At 42.8% G+C, this 25087-nt stretch overlaps 1 protein-coding gene across 40 annotated transcripts in view; it reads right to left on the bottom strand.

The window, feature by feature from the left end:
* Positions 1–460: 460 nt before the first annotated feature.
* The window catches only part of LOC114481148 (ankyrin-3-like), an 82733-nt gene continuing 58106 nt past the window's right edge, over positions 461–25087 (bottom strand). For 24 of the 40 annotated variants that reach the window (XM_028475618.1, XM_028475613.1, XM_028475627.1 and 21 more), the window contains 16 exons: positions 24068–24296; positions 23482–23607; positions 23283–23405; positions 22919–22942; positions 22437–22518; positions 15723–21509; positions 12903–12977; positions 10252–10383; positions 9359–9502; positions 4999–5497; positions 4023–4176; positions 3851–3925; positions 2482–2565; positions 2175–2405; positions 1260–1349; positions 461–856 (listed from right to left, as the gene is read on the bottom strand). In XM_028475618.1, coding sequence (XP_028331419.1) covers positions 1284–1349; positions 2175–2405; positions 2482–2565; positions 3851–3925; positions 4023–4176; positions 4999–5497; positions 9359–9502; positions 10252–10383; positions 12903–12977; positions 15723–21509; positions 22437–22518; positions 22919–22942; positions 23283–23405; positions 23482–23607; positions 24068–24296 — 7831 coding nt within the window. In that variant the 3' untranslated portion in view covers positions 461–856; positions 1260–1283. The remainder of the gene's footprint in view (positions 857–1259; positions 1350–2174; positions 2406–2481; positions 2566–3850; positions 3926–4022; positions 4177–4998; positions 5498–9358; positions 9503–10251; positions 10384–12902; positions 12978–15722; positions 21510–22436; positions 22519–22918; positions 22943–23282; positions 23406–23481; positions 23608–24067; positions 24297–25087) is intronic. The other 16 variants (XM_028475634.1, XM_028475637.1, XM_028475639.1 and 13 more) reach the window with 11 other exon arrangements.

Here is a 25087-nt window from a genome sequence, read left to right as displayed (position 1 = left end):
TGATCACCAACAGACTCATTACACCTGTGTTAAAGATAGTCGCACAAACACACCATCGACCAATCTGATGACCAATAGACTCACTACAGTGAGTGTCAGAGAAAGTCTGAGGACCAACCGATTCACTACACTGGTGTAATAGTGAGTCTGGGGATCCACAGACTCACTTCACTGACCAATCTGACAACCTACAGACTCACAACACTGGTGTTTAAACAGAGCAAACTGCAAATGCAGATGAAAGCACTAAATGATCAACGATTGGTTAAAAAAAGTCGTTGATTACAGTCAGATATGTTTTTATTTATGTCATCATGTTTTTTTAATATTGAAGATATTTTCGAAGCTTTTTTTAAATAAAGTTTTTTGAAATATAACAAAAAAATGTGTTTGATGTTTTATATGAACTGAAGAGTGAACGACTTTTGGTGCTTTTACGAATAAATAGAATCAGACGTGGGAGTTTTGAAGAGGATTTATTTCAGTCTTTAAATAATCATGTGGATCATCCAGTGTGGAACTGAAGGTTAGGGATGATTATGAACGCACACACGTGTTAGAGTCTGAGACCAGGGACCAGGGACCACATGCAGGACTGGGTCCTCCTGTGGTAAAAAACACTTCTTTGTTCTCCTTAGAAAAGACGAGAGTTCAGTCCTCTGATGTCCGTGTGCGTCCGTCTCTGTGGCGCCGCTGGGACTGATGGTCGGTCAGTTTGTTTGTTTGTTTGTTTGTTGTTGTTGTGACATGCTCATTCATGCCAAATGAAAGGAAAGCAGCTGAAGTCCATGCAGTTTGTTTGTTTAGTGAGTGAAGCATCGCTGAAGGACACGAGTTCCGTCTGATCCTGCTGCAGCTACACACACACACACACACGCACACACACTACAGTCAGTAAAAAACCTGTGCTGTGTAGGAAAACTTGTGTGTTGGTCTTTTGTTTTTGTGTGTTTACAGTTGTGTGTGGGATTTTTGTGTATATGTTATTTTGTCAGTTTTTGTGTTTTCGGAGTAGTTTTATGTCATAATTTGTGTGTGTTGTTTTGGAGTGTTTTGTGTATTTTCGTGGTCATTTTGTACCTTTTCTTGTTTTTTTTTCTCTTTTTACTGCCATTTTTTGTATTTTTGAAGTCATTTTGTGTCTTTGTTCATCATTTTTGTGTTTATGTTGTTTGTTTTTGAAATTGGCTACATTATCAGATTCCTTCAAACTGTCCAATCATATTTAATGTAATATTTATATATTTATCAGTTCTTACCGTCTGTGCGTGAGCCGTTAGCCGTTAGCTGGGACTCTTCTTGTTGTGTTTCCTGGTGTCTGCGTCTCTCTCATCTCTGACAGACGAACACTGAGGGACAGACTGAGGTCAGTGTTGTGATCAAACCCAATGAAACCATTGTGTTAATGAAGCTCAGCGCTGAAACACAGACAGATGTTAGTGCTGTGTCTCCATGGAAACAACATCCCACAATGGGGAGAGATTTGACTCAAAAATACTCACAAATAGATCCACAATTATCACATGTATTTTTTAGATTTTCACCTCTTTTTCAGATCCACAAATAAATCCACAATTTACAAATTCGTTTTATAATGAGTGTGTGTGTATTTATCAGGAATTATCATGTGTAAATCTTCAATTGTGCTTCTGAATTGCGTACAGTACGTTTGTGAATTTATTTTTGAGACAACGTAACACAGGTTCCCACAGATGCAGAGCTCCTGATCCACATGTGTGTAAAGCACCACCCCTCCACTAGGGGGCAGTGTTGAAGTTTCTGATGAAGATTAATTCTATTTACCGATACAAAAACAGATACTACACAAATATCTAATAACGTCACTAGTATTCACTGCAGTGTCACCAAAATCACTGCAGCCTTCACTTGTCTCCTGCTGATTATAGTCCATCACTTGCTTTGACAAAAAAGACTTTGTCTTAATTTGATGATGAAACACAAGTGAAAATCTGAAAAACACGTGTGAAAATTGTAGATCTATTTGTGAATCTATTTTAGACAAATCTGTCCTCATACCCACAGACCACAGTATCAGCACCAACACACACACACACACCAAAGATCTTCTATCTTCAGAGGACACAACTACACACACTGTGTCTTCACACACATGCATGTGTGTGCGTGTGTGTGTGTATGTGTGTCACAGACACCTCAGCTTTTCCTCTCTGAGTCTCTTCCTTGTGTCCTCGTTTGGAGCGTTTCCCTTTTTTCTTCCCTTTCACACCTGAAACTGATCCACCTGCTGTTACACCACCATCACCAGTAACACCAGTAACACCAGTAACACCAGTAAGACCAGTAAGACCAGCATCATCAGCACCAACAGCCAGAGCTCCCCTTTCCTCGGAGCCACAAACGCGACGCACCACCTTTCTGATCACCTGACAGAGGCAGACGTGTGTTAGCAGCACCAGTGTGTGTGTGTGTGTGTGTGTGTGCTTGTGTGTGCGTGTGTACTTTTCTGGTGACCAGATTCCCGTCTTCATCCATGAACTGTTCCTCCGTAACAGACTCTCCAGGAATGTTTTTGGCTTCGTTGCCCTGAGCGGAGTGTGAGAGGTCAGATAATATGTGTGTATGTGTGTGTGTGTGTGTTAGTGTGTGTTAATGTGTGTTCAAACTGAGGCGTTAATACATTTAAAGGCTTTTATAAATGGTTGAAGGCAGCGTGTGCACTTCATGGACTGTAGGACAAGTGACAAAACTCACACACACACACACACACACTCACACACACATACACACGAGTCAGCGCAGACTCACAACTAAAAACTCACTGCACACACACTACCACAACATTATGACCATCAACACACCATCTACACACACTGCTGTGAAAGAGGACATAAAACTACACAATTTACACAAAAATTGCAACGAATGAACAAAAATAAAATCTGATTAGTAAATAAATGCAACAAATGATTAACATTAGAATCAAATCACAGTTGTTGGAATTTATGGCTAAATGCATTGATCTTTTTCTAAATAAAGGGAAGATAAGGGGATGCATAGACCTTTCAAAATAAAGGGATGCGTAGGCCTTTCAAATAAAGGCATGACGAAGGGATGCGTAGACCTTTCAAAATAAAGGAACAACAAAGGATGCGTAGACCTTTCAAAATAAAGGGTGACGAAGGATGCATAGACATTTGAAAATAAAGGGATGACAAAGGGATGCGTAGACCTTTCAAAATAAAGGGATGACAAAAGAATGATTAGAACTTTCAAAATAAAGGGATGACGAAGGATGCATAGACCTTTCAAAATAAAGGGATGACAAAGGGATGCGTAGACCTTGCAAAATAAAGGGATGACAAAAGAATGCGTAGACCTTTCAAAATCAAGGGATGACGAAAGGATGAGTAGAAATGTCAAAATAAAGGGATAAGGAAAGGATGTGTAGACCTTTAAAAATAAAGGGATGACTGCAGTGGTCATAAGGTTAAAGCTGTGAACAGGAACCACAGGATGCAGTGAGTCATCAAACCTCATCAGAGGGGCGGAGTTTAACCAGAAAAACAACTCAAGCAGCAACCAATAAACAGCCAAACACTCGTCACACCAAAGCCAGCCTTGTTATAATGATTATTATTATAAATGTATGAGCGCTGCATCCAATCAGACCTCAGCTGTGTAAGCCCCGCCTACCAGACCAGTGACAATCCTCGAAACCAAAATAATCAACCCGGATGCAATCTACTCCTGTGCTTCCAGTAGTGGAACCACAGATAGCTCTGTTTGAAGCAGTTCTTTAACTAGTCTTCATTCATTGCAGCCAACTCAGCACACACTCACACACACACACACACACACACACACAGACCTTGAGGATGAGCCTCCTGCGGTAAACTGTGGTCACCGTGCTCTCCTGGTCAGAGTCAGACTCCTCCTCTCTTTCCTGTCATCACGTTTTAACATATATTCCACCTTAAAGTGTCTGAACCACATGTTCTAAACTGTGGGCGAGGCCTAAATGAAGGAATAGGGATTCCAACCTGGACTTTGTGCTGGGAAGTATCCGCCCCCTCCTCTGGGCCTCGGCTCGGTCCAGCTGCAGCTCCCTCTGCGTCGCTCTGGCAGCGATGGCCGTTCTTCCTGTCAGTGCGAGTGGGCGGCGGCTGCTCCAACGAATCCAGCAAACTGTCAGGACTGAGAAAGAAACACCACGGATGTTAAAGACACGAGAACAAACAGCAGTGAAAGTGACGGTGACGTCCCTACTTTAATAATTAAATAACGTGGCGATATTTGAGAGAAATGCTGACATGAACATTGAAGAACAGTCACGTGGAGACAGGGCCATCTATAAGGTGGAATAAACGGGAGAGATTTTTGGGGCCCATCCATAAAGTCAGCAGGGAGACGTGATTGGTTAAAAAAACGGTTCATTTTTTTCTATTGGTCGAAGTTATTACAGATTTACAGCTGCTACAGATGACGGATTTTCTTAATTCCTTTTTCAGAGCACATAAGATCTTAATTTCTGTTAGGACATGAAGACAATTTCAAAGTAAAACTTAAAAAGTGTATCTGGAGAAAATCGCCTACCCTAGCTTTAAACTGGCAAATAATGGCCATGCTTTTTTTATGTCAGTGTAACCACATTCACGTTGAATGTGGTTACACTGACACAAAAAAAGCATTAAATATGGTGAAAAGACGTTAAAAGTGACAATAATGGGTCAACATATGTGACATTAGGTGGAAAAGTGGTGGAAAGGGTTTATAAGTGTTGAAAATGTATTGAAAGCAAAAGTGCATTAAAAGGAGCAAAAACATGGCAAGGAAAAGTGATGAAAATAGGTTAAAATATGGCAAATTTGGTGTAGTTTCAGAAAAAGGGTAAAAATTTGCAAAAATATTCTCAGTTCCTTGAAGGCGTCTGGCGACCCACTCCCATTGTCTCGCAACCCCAAATGGGGTCTATGTCAGAACCACTGACATAGAAAGCAGTAAAATAGAAACTCTCACCTTCCCTTGTCAGGGCTGGGGCTAGTCTCGCTGAGCGCCGATTTCGCCGCCATTTCTGTCTCTGTTTCTCCTCTCCAACCTGGAACTGAACACATGTCCTTCTCTGCTTGCCGTACTTGTTGCAGGATGACTTTGACCTTCTCCTCCGTCATCTCCTCCTCATCCTCGCCTCCCTCCAGCTTTATGTCTTCCAGCAGACTCTGCAGCCGCTCCAGGGTCATTTCCTCCTCCTCCTCCTCCTCCTCTTCCTCCTTCTGACTCTGCCCCTGAACACCAGCCCGTGGTTCCCGCCCCAGCTGCTGCACAGAGCGCCGGTCGTTGTCCGGCCCTGGCTCGCCATCGTTGGTGTGCGTGAGGGAGAGGTCGCTGGGTCGGGTCAGGATGGGCGTGTCGGGTGTGTCCGAGGCGTCGCTGAAGAAGCGATCCGAGCGCAGCGGGGTGGGGGGCTCGTACGTGAGGTCAGAGGGCGTCTGCAGCTCCTCGTCTACGCTCTGACACCCTGAGTGGAGGATTATACACGGTTTGTAAACGTCTGTAAAGCATCAGAGCATCAGAGAGCGAGGAAGAGGAGGAGGATGATGAAGAATGAAAAACACAAGAGGATGAGAGTTCAGAGTCCACACTAAGATATATCTATATATGTCTGTTCATGAGGCTTTTTGTCTTTTTATTTCAAACTCATTGACATTACTTATCCTTTGTAAGAATAATATCATTATTAACGTTACCTGTAGTGAACTTTAACCAAAGATCAGATTCAATAGCAGATGTTTAGTCAATTTATTCTCTTTAAAAGTCCTTTTATTTTTAGATTTTAGTTTAAGGTATAAAAATTAAATAAATACAAAATAAACACTGTTATTAGCACTGCTAACAACATTGCTCATAATGCTGCTAATTACACTTCTATTTCTAATAACAGTGCTAGTTTGCTAATAATGATGCTAATTACCTTGCTAATAATGGTGATGATAATAATGCTAATAAAATAGCGATTAACAGTGCTAATAACTTTGCTAAAACACGGCTAATAATGGTGCTAATAACAGTACTATTACCATTGCTAATAACAGTACATAACAGTCCTAATAACATTGCTAATAATGGTGCAAAAATGGTGCCATTAACATTGCTAATAACATTGCTAATAATGGTGCTAAAATTTTGCTATTACCATTGCTAATAACATTGCTAATAAGGGTGGCAATAAGGGTGCTAATAACATTGCTAATAACAATGCTAATGCTCTGAATGCATCAACACTGTGGAGGGATAAAGGCTGAATGTGAACCTCAGGAACAGATGACGATGGAGGAAAAACAAACTGGGAGAAGTGGGAGGAGGAGAGATAACAGGACAGGGATGGAGAGACAGAGAGAGGAGAGACAGACGGACACACGATTAAAGACAGGAGTGTCAGAACATAATAATAATAATAATAATAATAATAATAATAATAATAATAATAATAATAATAATAAATAATTACACATTTTCACTTTCTTCTAATGGAAATAGGTCCCAGTGCTTTCTGAGATTGGATATTTAAAAAAAATAAAAAAATTTAGCAACTCCTACAGAAGATTAAATAGTGTTTTGTATCTAAATATGTGGCTTTTTCTATTATTTTTAAGAGCTTTTCTTTCATCTTATTGTGACAGTGCGCCCCCTGTGGACAAATGAGGATTAGCAGCTGCTGCTATGTTAATGTGTGACACTCTTGCTTGAAGAGGAGCAGACAACAGACGACACACGTGTGATGGACAGACACACAGTGAAGGTGTTGATGGACGTGAAGCTGCAGAAGCTCAGCCTTATTAACTCACACACGTCTCCATCAGATTCCCAGTGAAGGACCGAAAATGTGAAACAATCCTTTCTAATCGTTCACATACAGGGCTGCTCTTTGGAACAAACTTCTCTATGTTTCAAACAATCTGATCCTATCATTCTGCATTAGTTGAAATAATTTGAATTAAAATCTTAATCTATTTATTGTTAACAGTAAAATTATGAACTAAATCAAACTTAAACTTCTGAATAAAATTTAGAATACTTTACTTCTGTAAACATTATCAGTAAATACATTTTGATTAATTAAATGGCAATCAATTTTTTCCTACTTTCCTCTTCTTCTTCATAATAATAAAAATAAAATTAGAATATAAATTATGTCAATAAAAATTATGATAAGTAATATTTACAGATAATAAAATAATAATAATGATAATAATAAAAAATAAAAATAATAATAATAACAAAGAGCAGCACATGATACAGTCTTTTATAAACTGGGTGATGTTCAAGGTTGTTGTGAGGTTCACACTGAAAGCAGGAGCTGTTGGCGTCATTTGAGCTGGCGGGTTAGTTAGCTGGTTAGCTAGTTAGCTGGTTAGCTGGTTAGCTAGTTAGCTGGTTAGCTAGTTAGCTGGTTAGCTAGTTAACTGTAAGCATGTTAGTCGCTGCAGGAGTTAGTCACTTCAGAGCAGGAGGAGGAAGAGGAGAAGGAGGAAGAGTCTGCTGGTGGACTTGGAGGAACAGGAGGAGACGAAAGGAGTCGGACTGTTCACCTGGAAAAGCTTGTCTACGGCGTTACATTAGCGCCATGTGTGCAGGACTGTCTGTGGCACAAATGTAACGCCATACTAGACTGAGTCAGAGTCAGAGAGACAGGACAGGAGAGGAAGAGGAGGAAGAGGAAGGAGCGCGGAGCAAAATAAAATGCATTTTTCCTCACACATGTGCTTGTTTTAACAGAAACATGGTTAATAACCAGGAACCGTCACAAACATCCTGATACTAAAATAAAGAGAGGATCGTCCACAATCCTCCTGACAAACTGTTACAATTGGACTGGTAATCATGTTATCTTGTTACGATTAAAGCAGGGGTGTCAAACTCACTTTAGTTCAGGGGCCAAATACGGACCAGCTTGATCTCAAGTGGGCCACAGATTTTATGTTAGGAAAACAACTAATTCAACACTATTGCTCCCTAGTTTGCACTTCTATGTATAAATAAAATACAAAACATATAAGAAACGGACCATATCCAAGCAATAAGTGACAGATATCAGTCCTAACAGGATCTTCACTTTAAATTTCCTAGATTTTTTGACCAAATGTCCATTTATGATGGTAAATATTATGAAATAATTTGAGGAAGATTTAAGGAATTTCTTTCTCCTGCGGGCCAAATTGGATGCTCCAAAGCGCCGGATTTGGCCCCCAGGCCATAAGTTTGACACAGGTGGATTAAAGTCCCTATATTCACCAGCGGGGGGGCACAGCTACAGCACTGACAGTTCAGAGCTACAATGATAAATGGAATGAACGCTCACACCAGTCTCACACACTCTTCAGTTCAATAACAAGCTTCTCAGCTGGTGGCTCAGGACCCCAAAGTGGGTCACAGATGTTTGCCTGGGCCCCATGAAGGCAAATACATCAGGCTTTTATTTTGAAGGGGGACATAAGTATTCACTAACTCTCTGATCATCAAGGTATTTTATGCCGTTTTTCACAATTTTTTCCTTCAGTCTTTCACCTTAAAAGCTGTTTGTTACACTAATGTATCGCAATGCATTGTGATATTACTCACAATATATCCTCACACTGTTACATCGATTTGTATCATAACTGTACTGTATTGTGATTCGTCGAAAGAGTAGTGTATTGCGATATATTGTGAAACCATTGTATGATGATATATCTAAAAAAGTTTTGTATTGTAATATATTGTGAGACTTTTGAGTTGTGATAAATTGCATTGTGATATATGGTATCATTATTGTTTTGTATATATTGTTACAGTACTGTATCATGATATATTGTAACTCTACTATATCATGATATATAGTATCTAAACAGTTTTGTACTGTGATATACAGTATCGTAAGGCTTTTGTGTTGTGATATACTGCGATGCTAATCACAAAATATCGTCACTCTGTTGTATAGTTCACAGTATCTTGATATCTATTATATCATTATTTTATTGTGAAATATCATTACAATACTGTATCGTGATATGCTACGATAGTATTGTATCGTGTAACTCTACTATATTGTGATAAATATAAACAGTTTCGCATTGTGATATTAATGCTGTGATACTATTATACTGTGAGTATTGTGAGATTATAATCAATTATTTTGTGGCAATTCTTTCAAAATCTGTTTTTGGTGCAATAAGAACAGGTTTATTCTGAGAAAACTTTCCTATTGTGACAATTTGGACAGGTTTGAGTCCTGAGGACCCACCAGCTGAGGAAGGCTGATTAATGAATTAATGATAGAGAGAGAGAGAGAGAAAGAGAGAAAGAGAGAGAGGGAGATCAGCCGGGCTGGGCTACACTTTACCATCGGACTGATCCGGGAATACTGCGTTATCATCGGCAAAGCAGCGAGTGCCTGAAATGTTACCGTAGTCAAATATGGGCCCTTCCAGCAAAGTCACAATGTCCGAACGATTGATGTGAGTCAGCACGGAGGAGAGGGCGTCCGCTGGGGGCGAGAAACACACACAGAGAGAGAGAGGGGGGGTTAATCACAACACATCGTAAAAATGACCTATTCATAAAAATATCAGTGGGGATATGCCACGGTCTCCTGCTTTAATGAGTCTTCAAAATAAAAACTAAAATATGAAATGTGTGGGAAAAGACTGACGACCCCTCTTCAGACCCTGAGCCACATGTAGAGACCCTGTGAATCTTAGCATTTCATTTGCCAAGTTTAGATTTTTTTTTTTTTCAAAATAAAAGCAGAAAAAACTCTCCCTAATGCAGTGGTTCCCAAACTTTTTTTCTGTTGCGCCCCCTTTTGAAGTATAAAACATTAAGGCCTCCCCCATTGCAACAAAATTTCAACAAAATTGGTAAAAAAGGTGATTCTTCTTCTTCAAAACTCATAAAAACAAAGTAAAATGTCCAATCATATTTTAAAATATGAATGATAAAACTCTTTTAGTGCAAATCATTTTTCATGCTCAATGAGCCCCATTTCCTTTGACATAACATCACACCCCTTCTCGGGGGAGCGCCCCTCAGTTTGGGAACCACTGCCCTAATATAATAATATTTATTTTTACCAAAATAAACCAATTCTCCTTCAAAATGACAGATTTTTCTGTCCGTGAGAAGCTAAACATTAAGCTGTGTTTGAGTTTAAGTGTCTATTTGTTGGTTTAAGTGATGTACCAGTGTGTGTGTGTGTGTGTGTGTGTGTGTATGTGTGTGTGTGTGTGTGTTTACTTGTGGCATTTCTTCCCTCTCTATGAACCCATTTCTTTAGCAGCATGAAGCTCTGAGCCGTCAGAGAGTTTGGATTCTCTGCTCGGATGAAGTTGATCTCCTCCACCGAGAAGTCCAGCTCCCTGGCCAGCTCTGCAACACACACATACACACACACACACACACACACACACACACACACACACACACACACACACACACACACGTTAATACTGCGCATCTAATATATATCTAATGCCTGTAAATCATGCACAATCTACTTAATGTGAGGAAGAGTCGATTTACTGACTTTGTTGCTTTATTTGTTGAGTTGTCAGACTCTTTATCACACAACGTGACTAGTGACAGACAAAGTCACTGTTCCCGGTGTTATCAGAAACTTTTGCAAATGAAATAATGCTTAAAGTCCCACATTTTTTGGATGGACTTTGGTGTAAACAGGAATGTCTTTCTAAAAATTAGTTCCTATCATTCTAAACACAGACACAGGCAACATGCAACCCTCAGTCTAATTGTGGTGTGGCCCTCAAAGTAAATGCACAAAATGACTCCAAATACACATCAAATGACAACAATTATTTTTTTGAAAACACCATAAAACATACAAACATACAAAATACAGATCTGATCCATCATGACTTGGTCCCAACCAGGTTGCTGAAGTTTAAAATTATGAATAATTAAAATCCATAATTCCGACCAAAGACAAGCCTGATGTTACAGAAAAGGCAGGAATGAAAGAACACAGGCAGGAAGCTGCTGACACTGTGAATGCGTAAAAGCGTGAGATTATTTATTATATTAATCCATTGGATGATAAACGGACAGCGCTCTGCAGTTAAACTTTATTGCTGCACACACGTGTTTCTTTTAGGTACACCTATTTATGACACACACTGGGATGAGAGATCGGAGCACATTGTTTAACTGTAGCATGTCCCTGCTGAGGCAGTCAGCGTATGAATGAATGAATGAATGAATGAATGAGCAGGTTAGTTGTTCAGCATTAATTGCCATAGTGATTAAGCTCTAGCGAGCTTTGTAGACCAGCACACACTGATTAAACCCTGGAAGTTTGCGCGATAAGAGGTAATCTAGATTCTTAGAGACTTTAGTGTGTGAATATTAGCAATGATGACGGTAAACGAGCCAGAGGAACATTTATGGCAGCAACATCACACACACACGCACTGCAGAGGCCACACCCTGTTCCAATCCTCTCCTGAAGTCCTCAGACACACACACAAACAAAGACTCTCAAACTGAGATCATTTGGCTGGTTTCTCTCAGTAATTCCTGACTACCAATAATATTATATACCTTTAATTAGCATGATCTCTGTCTCCATACTAACCTCTCTCTATAAAAATACTGCACTGACTTCCTGTGACATCAAAGCATCTCCTAAATACATCCCAAATATCACCCAAATATCACCAACATGGTCATTTTTTCATTACATTTTTAATTTGGTAAACACAAAACAAACATTCAAACAAAGTTTAGAGCCATGCAGATGTTTAAAATTAAGTAAATAAGCATCTGTGAGGTGAAAGTGACTGTTTTCACTTTAATCACTTTCCTCAAGTGCACAGCAGTGTGTGTGTGATGAGCTCACAGTGAGCGTTTAAAGGGATGTGCATCATCGTCTAATGTCTGTGGAAACTACTGCTGCGCTGATCTACACACACACTCGTTGTCCACAAGGTGGCAGCAAAGCAGGTGAATATTATTATTATCATTATTCTGAGAACCTGGAGAACAACAGTTTCTTGTGTTTGAACTCTTGACATAACGCAGTGGTTCTCAAACTCTTTTGGTGTTCCCCACTTTGAACCAAGGTGAACTTTCAAGCCCCCCTGTGCCCACTGCCCCCCAAATAACCCTGACAAATAACATGTTTTTAAATGTATTGAACTAACGGAACAAGTAACGTCATATTTCATAATGAATCAAAAACACCTGCATGAAATGCAGCGCACGTATGAAATAAACAGGGATCAAATGACATCATGTTTCTTAATGCAACTTACATATTTCATGAACACAATAAAACTCAAAAACTAAATCAAACAAATCATCAGCATGATAACCAAATTCAAGTGTTAGTTAATGACTAACAGGAAATCTGTGGCAAAAAACTTAAGAAAACCAAAAAGGAAATACATTTTTTCAGTCATTTTAAATCATTATTTTTGCACTTTAGTTCCACGTTACATTTGGTTCTCGGTCCATATCCGGAAACCGTCCCACCTGTCATACCTCTATTCCCCACCAGGATGCGTGACCCACACTTTGAGAAGCACTGACAAAATGTCACATTACATCTTTTTGTTTTACCATAATACCATGGCAAAATGTGCTATAAGTATTCTGACTTCATGATGAAATAACATTTATTATCTATGTACGTATTTAGTCAAGAAAATTCTAAAGATATTATGAATTTTTTTTTAAATATAAAATGTGAGTTGTCATTACAACTCATGATAAGTAAAGTGTGTGTGTGTGTGTGTGTGTGTGTGTGTGTGTGTGTGTGTGTGTGTGTGTGTGTGTGTGTGTGTGTGTGTGTGTGTGTGTGTGTGTGTGTGTGAGTGTGTGAGTGTGCGTGCGTGCGTGCGTGCGTGTGAGAGAGAGAAAGAGAGTCTCACCAGTCCAGCTGAGTCCCAGATGGTCGGCTACGATGGCCATCCGCAGATCTGTTCTCTCACAGGGACTCTGAGGGCCTGAGCGTGGAGACCAAGAGTGAACATACCATAATAACTACAGTCATCTCATTAAGAGCCTCAGAGAAGCTGGAGCGTGAGCTAAGAGTCTGACTTTTTAAGTCCTGGATAAAACCAACTGTGTGGTTTCTCTGTCACTTTGTGAAGTTTTGTGTACCTTCAGACTTTGCTCTGCAGCACTGCTGTTGGCGCTGTTTTGGTTGCTTTCTGGACAGTTCCCTTGTGTTTGTGCAGACTTTCAGCTCACGCTCTCAACCAACGTTTTCTGCCCGAACTCCCGACACAAGTCAACGTATTTCTAACCAGAACATTGACAGAAACTTTTCACAGTCAAAGTGACATATCCGGGGATACTTTGGCCAGCAGCACCATTTAATGGGTGAAACGGTGAACTTCACATCTCTGTGAATGCACAGAGGCTTCTGAGTAGGTGGCGCTGTATTACTATAGCAATGTGATGTAGTTCTTGAAATATTAGAAGCTGAAAATGGAAGAAAAATATGACGCACAAAAATCGACACATACCCCCAACACTAAATTGTCCATATCTCAAAAAGCATTCATCCAATCAAACAAAAAATGTAGTGTGCCTATTGAATAATCACGGAACAATTGGTAAAAGACTCCGAATTTTTTTAGACCGAAGCGCGTGGGACATTTGTTGAAATGACAAGGTCTTAAATATACAATACATCAGGTTTTTGTTTATGTTTAGATCTTAAGCGTATGGTGTAAACTTCATGTCAATAATCTGAATAAAAACACATTCACTGATAGAAAAATTGCCCCGTGGTCAATATTAGATTAAAGGTTTAATGTTCTCTTTCAGTAAAACTGTGAAATAAAAATGATTAAATATTGCTTTAAAAAGCTTTGAGGAAGAGTTAGGCCAGAAAACACAGGAGGAAACACTGAATGTCTGACGTGTGGCTGTGTTAGAGTTAGAGTTCAACGTTTGTCTCACATCACAAACAACAAAAACACAAGCAGGAAGTTCAGACTACGTTCAACTCTCGTCACTAATAAACAACTTTACACTGAAATCAAAGGTAGAAATCTAACTGCTTACAGGTGTACAGTGTACATTTTAGGACATCCTCAGGTCTCAGAGGCAGGTATCAGGAAAACCTCTGTCATTTATCAAACCAAACGAGCTCATGACTGAGCAAAACCTTCGTCAAACCAAACCCCGTCAAATGACACTGATGCAGGCTTAAAAATAAAAGTCATCAGTTTCAACGGCCTGTCAATACAGTATGTGCTGCTTCGTATACCGAGAATCATATGTTGATGTATCTCTTTGCGGTAACTTATTTTGAAGCTTGGTCCCGTGTCATTTGACGATGTTTAATTTGACATAGGTTTTGCTGAGTCATGAGTCAGTTCGGTCTGATAAATGACATGATAAATTTCCTGATACCTGATACCTCACTCTGAGACCAGAGGACGCCGAAAATGTCCACCGTACAGGTCAGAATCACAGGAACCAGACAGTTATTATCATTCCCTACGATCGTCTCTATCATTAACCTCTGAATCGCTAGACCAGGACCTAAAGATAGGAATGGTTCCTAAAATCTAACCTGTTTATAAATAAGTATCACCGTGGGGAAAACTCAGTTCACTCAAAACAAACTATTAAAAACTATCTACACTCCTATACACACTATTATTTATATTATTAAGGTACTTATTGATTTATTGACATATTGCTCTATCGTTCTGTCTATTGGACGACGACACAGGACAGAGAAACAGGAAGGACACGCAGGAAGGAACGACGGCTGCACTGGAAACATCACATCACAGGTTAACCACGACAGCTGCATGCATCAGGTTGAGTGTTTAGAAAAATCCAAACTAGTCTCTGTGATGGGAGTCCCTCTCCTCCTCCTCTTCCTCCTCCTCCTCCTCAGCCCTCACATCTCTAGGGGACGGTGTGGATGTGGGTGTTCCTGCTGCAGCTGTCCTGGTCCTGGGGTTGTGGTTTCTCAAAGACGTGGTTCCCTGCCTGACGCAAGCCTCAGATCACTGCTGGGCATTGCCCTCACTGACTTGGGTCTACCGCCCTGTGGCTCTTGAGAGCAAAGCAGGACTCTAACAGCTCTGATTTCTGGGATTCTGGAATGCGTATTTCTGACCTATGGGATCTTTGGTCCCACTGTGCTTTCTCTGACGATTGACTGACTGATTGACCTTTGCGGTAACCATGACTTGAGTTTCTGACTATTCCCCTCTTCAGGTTTTGTTATTGCTACATTTGGAAAGTCCCTCCCTGTGTCTGTCCCAATGACCTCCAGAGGTCAGTGGGACAGCTGCTAGCTCGTGAAGCTTCTACAGGGAACCGGTTGGGGTCTAGGGTCTAGGTCTGCTACTGGTATTGCCGTGTTGTAACTGGTATTTTGAGGTTTTGAAATAACAGCATTTTGTTAAATAGTGCAAGGACTGTCTAAGGTCCAGTCAGAGTGGTCTCCCTGTGGAGATGAACCTGAGAAGATGCTGCTACTGCAGTTCAATAGATTACATTCATCAGATCGAGGTGTGGAGTAAACTCTATCTACATCTAATCCTGAGGTTTCCTCATTAGAGGCATCAAAGGTGCTAATTAGACTGTGTGTCTGCCTCAGACTAACACCAGTTCTAGCTCTAACTGTATGGTGGTAATCTCAGCATTACCATACTATGAAGAACCATTTACATCTAAGTCCCTGACTCTGTATCTGCCAGCTGCGTGGAAATGCTCACCGATCTGAAAAAACTGTAGCCTCTCCTCCACCATGTCCCTCTTGCTCATGTCAATCGCACCACTGCGCGTCATCTCAAACATCTTCCCTTCATGGAAGGGGAATGGGTTCGGCTCGCTCGTTGGCGTGCTATCGTCCGTCGGCGTCCGAGCAGGGGTGGTGTCTGGTGTCGTAGCCTGGGACTGGTCTTCCACCGCCAGTCCAAAGGGCTTGGGCTCACCATTGCTTCCCCCCGACGGTCCCACGTCAACAACTTCTTCCCCGCTTTTACTGGGCCAGGGGTCAAAATCCAAGCCTTTAGTGGCGACAGTCTTAAAGGGGGAGTTCAACTCCTCTTCCAGCTTGTAACTAAAATAAGTGTCGGAGAAACCGTCTTTATCTGAGGGCTTCTGCTCCTGCCCATTAGCTGCATCGTTAGTCTTTGTGTCCTCTTTTCTTTCACCGTCCTTTTGACACTCCTCTGGGCTTCTCTCCTCCTCTTCTATAACTTCTAGTTTGGTTTGGGGGAAAGAGCGATCAGATGCCCTGAAGGCGTCTGTTGCCCAGACGTCTTTCCGACTCTCCGGAGGCCCAAACAACCGTAAATCCGCCTGCTCGCACAGGCCGTCATCCTCATCATGAAGTTCATACCCGTCGAGGGAGTCAATTTCGGTCGCATCGGTATCATGGGAAAACTCTGCCGTCGTGGCAATGGAGCAGTCTGTTAAGGACTGGTCGTTTCCATTTTGTTCAGACTCGTAATCATTCCCATTACAAGTTTTTGAACCATTAGAGCCATTGGTTCCACCATTAAGATCTTTGTTGTTCCCATTCTTATCCTGTCCTTTGGGTTTAGGGACCTTCTCTTCTTTGTCTACAGGGTTCATCTTTTTACAAGGAATAGACTGAAAGATGGACCCATCGTGGTCCCCATCCTCCTCATCGTCTGACTGACTATCCTCTGGTTGAACGGGAGATGGAGGCTGGATACGAATTATGGGCTCGGTCAAAGTGCGCTTCCCCTGTTCTTCCTGCAGGTTCACCTCCATCATTTCAATTTCAGCCTCGGAGGATGCGCAGGAACCTTTCCTTTCCATGTCTGAATGTTCTGACGCGGAGTCAAGAGGCGGTGGCGGCGGAAACTCTATGTAAGCAACACCTTTATCTTTTGAGGCATCGGGCTCTGACCCCTGCTTACCAGTGTCTGGGGTTTTCTGTTGGTTTAAATAATTTGTAATTTCCTTGCAATTATCAATTATATGCGTTTCCTCTTTATTAGCATTAGCCAGGTCCGCTTGATCGGTTGGACCTGGTTGGACCTCTTTATAGGAGAAGACTACCTTTCCCTGCTCGTCTGTTTCGGAATCCTCGGATACTTCCATGATCGGGCTCGGATGGCCAAGCATGAACCCCGTGAAGCCGTCAGGAGTCCTGGCCATGAGGTCGTAGCTGACCTCCTCAGAGCTGGGTGTCTCTGGGGTGAGGGGGCTTTTCCCTGAGCTATCGATGAAAGAGATCTGTTCTAGCGTGTCGTCGTCCGGGCTGAGAAGGGAAGAGCTCTGTTTGACAACGGACAGCGCTCCCTTAACCTCCCTCTCGGCCTGCCGGCCTATCTGAACGCCAACATACACGGGTAATGTTTTCACGCCCTTAAAACTCTCTTTAGTGGTTGCCGACACTGGAGGAGTGAGTACTTTCTCTAAGGTGTCCCTCGGGCTGGGAAGATTATTAGAGTTGGAGTCTTTGGGTGTGTTATCTAGGATTTCAAATGTGAGATCTGTTTTTGTTGGAGTTGTCACAGGGCTCTTTGTTTTGCCTTTGGCTAGTGTCGGAATCTGCGAGGGCTTAATTATTGCTGGCTTTTTTGGAGAGTCATCTAAAAAGGAGGGGGGTGTTCTGACAGGAATTTGTGATTCTGGCTTTTTTCTGAGGTTTTTATTTAACAACTCTTCATCTGTTTTGAACGTGTCTGACTTTTTTACAAGCTTTGAGGCTTGGCTTTTAGTTGTGTCCCTATCTTTTTGTTCTACTTTATTATTGTCATCGATGGCCTGGCCTCTGGGGATGTCTTTACCTACCTGAGGTACACACCTAACGCTCTCGTTCGACGATGCTTCTGAAAGGCATTTGTTTGGCTGCTTCTCTAAATCTAAAGCTATGGATGGTAACGCAGGTTTATGCATAGCTGTCTGCATTCCTTCCGATATCTCAGGGGCTTTTGCAACTTTTCCTCCTGTACTGAATTGATAAACTGGGAGTTTGCTTTCCTGTAGCTTTTTAACGGAGGGTTTGGGATGCACCGGAGGAGGGATTTTAGTCGGGCTTGATTGACTTTGAGTGACTTTAGATACTGGTTTGCTGTGAGCAGGTGAAGACGGTTCAGATTGAAATGTTTTAGTTTTATCCTCAGCAGCAGGAAGAAAAACAGTTTTCTGCGGGCTGCTGGGTAAACTGAAGCTTTTCTTTGCTGCTGTAATTGTTCTACCGGCTGATGGTTCCCGGAGTTTACTTTTGAATGGCTCCTGAGCAGCTTTAGGCTTGGGTTGTGTCTTTTCTGGGCTGCTGGGCCAGGACCTCGGTTCCTGTGGATCGCGTCTCATTGGCTTCCTCTCCGGGGATTGGAGCTCATCATTAAGCTTTTCTGTTCTGTCCCTGAAAAACTGTGATACCTCACAGAGCTTCTCCTCAGCTTCTTTGACACTCTGATCGACCCTGTCCTCGTACAACAGCTTATCCCTGCTCCTGTCCTGCTTATCCTCTGTGAACCTCATCCACACTGCGTGTTTGGGGCTGCCTGGCTCTGTGGAGTAATGGAGCACTGTCACCTTATCGAACTGAGACGGCTCCTCCCTGCGGACGAATTTAGCAGATTTATGAGGAGAGCCATCATTAAACTCTCTTTTCGGGCTGTCCCGTCTCCCGCCCTCCTCTGACCCTGGCTGCCGGCTCGTATCGTCTACCGTTTCCTCGGTATCAGCCTGAGATATAGCTGACCCCTCAAGCTTCTCGGAGAGGAGCATTTTCTCAGCAAACCTGTACGACTCGCCCCGAATCTCTGACTGTTCGTCGTCACAGTACTCTACAGAGTGCTGACTCAGTAGTTTTAGGGCTTTATATGAATCGTCGGCTATAAGCTGGGCTGAGCTCGGGCGACTCTCCTCCTCCTGCGGCACTGGGGTGTTAACGCGGGAAGTTTCAAAGAAAGACGGCAGAGACTCTTCAGCGGTGAGCAACTCCTCGTCATCAGTGAGTTCCTTTAAGCCACTCTTATAAACGTATAGCTCAGGGTGCTTCTTCGCTTCCCTGAAAAGAACCTCTGTGGGATCGGCCGTGCCGTGGCCCTTTTCAATGTGGACCTCAATTATTCTCTCTACTTTGGGTTTAGACTTGACATCTCTGTCGAGGAATCGAGGTGTCAGCTCATCGCCTTTGACTGCGTCTTGGCTGGCTTTGTGCTCAAAAAGACCAGCCAGTTCTTTAGACGGATCTCTGCCTGATTGGAAGGCTTTCATGATGTCTCTAACAGACATAGCTTCCTCCACCAGCTGTGGTTTATGGTAGACCATTCTGGTGGTGGTGATTTGAGTTTCCTCTTTAAGAGACATGCTTTTGTTCATCACCGCCTCGTCCTCTAACATGCTAATCTGCAAAGCTTGGCTGGAGCTTGAAGGCGCTGCTGACTCACTAACATGCAGTGCAGAGGCAGCGTCCTCCAGGAGTTCAGGCCCACAAAGCTCATGAGTTTGTTCTAGGCTGTTGGGGACCTCTTGGATCCTAGATTCAGATACACTGGGAGGGATGGGAGAGTCTGTGAATAAAGGTTTGGGACCTGTGCTCTCTGCGCTCTGGGGCGCAGATGGAGTCTTTTCACTCCTGGTCTCAAATCCACTGTCTGATAGTGGACTCTTGTCTTGCTCGTGGGAAAGCTCTTCGGGCGACTCTAAAATAGTGTCTGAGCCCTGATATGACTCGGCTAGTTTGCTGAGGTCCTTCTCTGAAGGAGACCTGAGCATTCCTGACACTGGCGGCATTTTCAGTTTGTGCTCTTGTATAGACATGGAGGGCTTTAGAACGCGTTTCTGTTTCTCCTCGCTGTCACTCTCTCTCCTTGCCTCCTCTTCATACCTACACTTAAGCTCTGCCATTTTTGAGAGCGAACTTGCACCGATGTCGCTTGTTAAAAGTTCTACGACTTTAGCCAACTCTAGATCTTTGCCTGGCATAGCCTGGTGCTTTAAACGGAGAGAATATTCATCAAAATAGTTGGACAGGACACTTCTTTGTGCCTCTCTGATTTCATCTTTGGAAAATTCCTCCCACTCCTCCTCTGGGGATGTAACTTTCCCTACCTTACCTCTACTTTCAGTCAGGAGGTCTTTCTGTAAGATCTCGCTCACTTTGACCAGATCTTCCTTGACTTTCTCCACTAGACTGAACGGCTCATCCTCCTCTAATTTGGTCTGTTTGGGTGTCCCAGTGAGGGATGTTTGAACAGTTTTAGCTGCAGTTTGTGGGTCTGTCTGGAGGATCGCTGACATTCTAATCAGATCTTCCCTCATATCTGCTACATCTCTGAGTATTTCCTGATTGGAAGTGGAGGTTGGGTGGATGATAGGCGGAGTGATAAAGGGTGGAGATTTTAACTGGGACTTTAGCTTTGTGGCGGTAACACAGGAAGAAATAGAGGAAGAAGAAAGCATATGAGCTGAGGTGGGAAGTGACATTTTGAGGGAACCGGGCCCTGGTTTGGTAGGCGTCGCCGGGATGACGTTAATCAGCGAGTAAACCGGTACCGTTACCGTGTTGGATGAGAGTGCTGTGCCTGGGGTGGAAGTGACTGTTCTGAGAGAACCATAAGCAGAGCTCACAGCTTCAGATCTACGGGAGGAAGACAGCGATTTCAGCGTGCCGTAACCGGAGACAGAGTAAGAATCTATGGCTTCGTTAATGGCGGCGCTGACGCCCGAAGTCACTGCTTGGGTGGTGGCCTGGATCCTCTCCTGAAGACTGCTGCCCCTCTCTGAGACGAGCCGCGACGAAGGAGAGGACGGTGTGGAGGACGAGGACGGGTATTTTACGGGCGAGACTGAACCGTTCATCAACGACAGCTCAGAGGACGCAGCTGTTGTCTGTGCAGCCGTGGATAGCGATGAGAGGGGAGATCGGGCTTTCTGCGGTGACGCTGTTGAAGACAGGCTGGAGATGCTTTTGACGGGGGGAGGGGATAGTACTACGGCGTCTGTCATGAGGCTTGAATAGTTTTTGTTGTATGACGTTTTTGGAGATCCTATAACAGGTAGTGTGGACTTCTCAGATCCACTGGAAGCTGAGTGGAGTGGAGAAGTCCTCGATGTGTATGCTGAGGCCAGGCTTTTGATAGATGCTGGATCTGTGGCTACTTTACAAGGACTCCCAGAAGAACCCTGAAATGGGAACTGACCCTGTTGGACGACAGTTTTGATGGGTGAAGGCACCGTCCGGTAAGTCCTAATCGGGGATGAAGATGTGATTTCACTAACTGATTTAACAGGGGACGACAGGGAAGGTCTGAGTGTGGAGGCAACCAGGGGGACTTTGGTGGTGCATGCAGGTAGCGGGGCTGATGGGAGCCAAGAAGACTTTAATGGAGAAGCATCTGCTGGGGGATCGGGAGAGGAGGAGATAACCCCCACTCCGACGGGCCTTGTTTGGCCAGGGACGGTAATAGGAGCAGCCGACCATGGGGGGAGAGTTCTGGTTGGAAAGACAGGTTTGTGAGGGTAACCAGCAGGCAGTGCTCTTGCTGATGAACTTCGCTCGACTGCAGCTTCTTCAGGTTTGCACAAATGATGATAAAAAATGAAAAAGGAACGGTGGAAAGAACCAAAAAAGAAGGCAGGACAATAACAGAAACCAAAAACCATGTTAGGGGGATGAAAAGAAGGGGGAAAAACATGGAGGAAGTGGAGATCAGAAGGGGAAAAGTTGGTCAGTGGTGCAGTCCTAAGAACAAAGACTATAAAACAGCAGTTTGTGCAATGATGTTAGACACCTGAGTGAGGATGACGAGTGTATGTGTGGGAATCAGGGACAACAGAAGAAAACTGAAGAAAGCACAAACAGCAGGAAATAAAGTGTGTAAAAGACAATGGCAGCAGTGAACTGAAGGATGGCGAGACGAACGCACAAAATAACACAAACACAGCTTCTGTCTTTGGACTGCAGAGGGGCTAATGTCCACCTACCATCTGGATCTAATGGTACGTTTCTACATGAAGTGCCTTTTATCTGTTCTCTCCAGAATAAAAAATGTTACAAATCTACAAAGACAAAGGAGCTGGAGGCTGCAGAAGATTCCAATTTGTTTTTGTTGGATATCAAAGCAAAAATAACAACAAAATGTGCCTCCATATGCGATTGTCGTTAGCATTTGGTCATGCAGTGAAGACAAGCAAATGCCCAAAGGATAAAAAAAAATACCCAAACAAAGCCAAAACCAAAACCTCACTGCATGCACACAAAGCCAAACAGTCAAAAAACATAAAATTCCACTCAAAAAATAAAAGGTTCAGAGGAAAACCACAATGTCGCAGAAATCAACGGCGCACTGGTTGATCCATGCAAACACAACAGATGTACCGTGTGGTCAACAAGCACGTAAGGAGTGCACGTCATGTGGGATGAGAGAGTTCAAACATTGGGTGGAGTTAACAGGTTGATTTAACTAGACGGGATTAGACATGTTGTTGAAACTCACTCAGTGCAGGCTCGGCCAGATAGCTGTAGCGCTTACGTAAGGCTAGAGATGCAAAGGTATGACGTCGATCTGGCTTTTCAGTCTGCAAACAAGACAAAAACCCATCAGTTCTGGGTCCTTCTCTGTGCACAGTGCAACATTTTAACTCCACATCCTCTATGAAAGTCTTACTTTCTCAACTACACGATGGTCACAATCAGGGTAAACGACTCATACCTGAGTCTGTTTTAAGGTCATATTAGTGAATAGTAATCAATTGAAGGCAGTTTTAGCACAAACTGTAGAGATAAAGATTGGACAATAACAGGTAACCTTTCATATCTACCATTTGTCATTTCATGCAACTCCTAGCAGCTAATGGTAGCAATGGCTGTGTAGGAGGCTGGATTGGTAGATACAGCTATGGGAAGCAGAGCGCAGCGGCTACAGAACTAGCTAGCGCAGTGCAAGCACGCGATGGGAAGTGAAAGGTGTGGCTTTACCTCGTCCTCGTCAGATTCCACCTCCTGGTCCCACAGATGCATGGCAGAAACAGGGGGAGTAAAATGATGGAGAGCAGGAGGGGGAAAGGAAACAGGTGAAAAAGGAGTGATCGAAACCAGCAAAAAACCCAAAACCAAAACATTCAGGAGCTGAAAGAGCACGAGCAGAATCTGAGCAGCAGCCAATCACAGAGCAGGCAGCAAACAGCCAAACCAAGCTCTAAACAGATAAAAGACACAACGTCTGTCTCTGTCCTTTATCTATGGGGAGGTTACCTGCTAGAAGAGGGTGGGGCTAGCCTTGCCATGAAGGTGTGGTTATGGATGTGACGACACAGAACACAGTGAGTCCACTCACACTTACCTTCCTCACCGCGGGGAGCGTGAAGTTCAGGTTGCACACAGCCGTCTGAGGAACACCCTTCAAACTTTTGCTCTCCTTCAGGAAGGTGAGACGGCCGCACGGCTCCTGGCTCGGGTCCCGGACCTGCGGACACACAGTAACTGTCCTCTTTAGCTTAGTGGTTGAGATGTCTGTATAAAGATCAAGTGACTTCGACTACCTTAACGCAGAAGGGCAGTCGGTTCTCCTTGAAGGCGTAGAAGTTCAGCAGTAACTGCTGACCGGCTTTGGTCAGAGGTGTCAGGTTTCCATAACAGTCCACGTAGATGGGTCTCCCCTCCAGGACCTGAACCCCAACACACACCAGTGTAAAACAGGCTAACACACCGCTAAAGAAGTCCTTTACGCCAGTGGTTCTGAACCTTTTCAGCCCGTGATGCACAAAATAAAGGTTCCAGAGACAAAATCCTTGAAAGAAGGATCAAAATCCTAAAAAGTCATCAGAAACATCTTAAAAACCCTCTTTGAAATATGAAAAAACATAAATACCTAAAAAAGCCATTTGAATTTTTTCAATAACATTGACAACATTCTGTTAACAATTAAAAAAAAAGTTTTCAGTTAACAATTCAAACAAAAAATACAAAGATAGTTAGACCGAGCTCAGAAAACATCTTCAAAACCATTAAAAGACAAAAAACTTTATATAATGGCTTAAAAAGTCTTCAGGAAGATCCTAAAAACCATCTTTGAAATAAAAAAAAAACCCATAAATAATCCATTAAACATCAACGGCACCCCCGTACCTCGATGTCCTTGCTGCGGGCCACCTCCTGGAAGTTCTCCTGCTGCTCCAGAGTCTTGTCCACCTTGTCGTCGGTCATGCAGAAGCAGCGCAGCCGTGACTCCAGTGGCTCGTGCATCTTGGCGAACACCACAAACTTGGCCATGTAGGGAACGCAGATGAGCTCTCTGTAGAGCTGGGACGCCAGCACTACCGTCTCCGCCGTCTGATGGCAGTCGGCCAACCAGAACCTATACGCAGGATGCACGGTTGCACACGCTCAATTAATGCTGTGCGATATATATTGTAGTGTGATGTAAAAACATCTTGCATAAGATATAACCCTATGTCTAATTTAATGTGCGTGGTCTTGGTCCCACTCTGTCGCTAAAATATCATGAAGCAGATTTTTTCACCCAGGTTGGGTCCCCCGGAGCAACGGGATGATCAATTAGTCTGGTTACAAACTGTGTCACTACAGTCAATATGACCCTTCCAAGCAAAATAGCTGCAAACGTGTCTCACAAATGGAAGTGTTAATTTATCTCCTGCTGCACTAGAAGGGTTTTTAAAAAAATATAACCTAACCAAACATCTACTATCATATATGATCTTTGATGGAGTAAAATTTACTACAGGTACGGTTTAAAACCATAGCAGTGGCCATTATTGTTGGTTTTTGCGTCCCCTGGTGGCATTTTCACATACAAATTTACAAATAAGAACAGTATATGTAGCAAATATTTCATCATTGAGAAGATTTTTAAAGGACAAGTACGATTTATTTTGGGATATATATTTTATAAAAACTTGTGCGTTAAAAATGTATTACTCTGTGTAATATTCTCTGCACTAGACCTTTACTCTTTTCTGTATTGATATGAAAGAATTTAAAAGCAATCAGTTTTTTTTTTTTAACTGACCAGTCTATGCAGTTATAGAAAAAAATAAAGCCTTATTATAAAAAATAAGTAGCCTTACTCATAACTTTTGAAACAATATTTGGAAAAAGCTGCTGTGAAATCAGGCATATTAGGCCGTA

This window comes from Gouania willdenowi, chromosome 19 (assembly GCF_900634775.1).
Source record: "Gouania willdenowi chromosome 19, fGouWil2.1, whole genome shotgun sequence".
In the NCBI taxonomy this organism is placed as follows: Eukaryota; Metazoa; Chordata; class Actinopteri; order Blenniiformes; family Gobiesocidae; genus Gouania; species Gouania willdenowi.
This window is presented reverse-complemented; position numbering and strand designations above follow the sequence as displayed.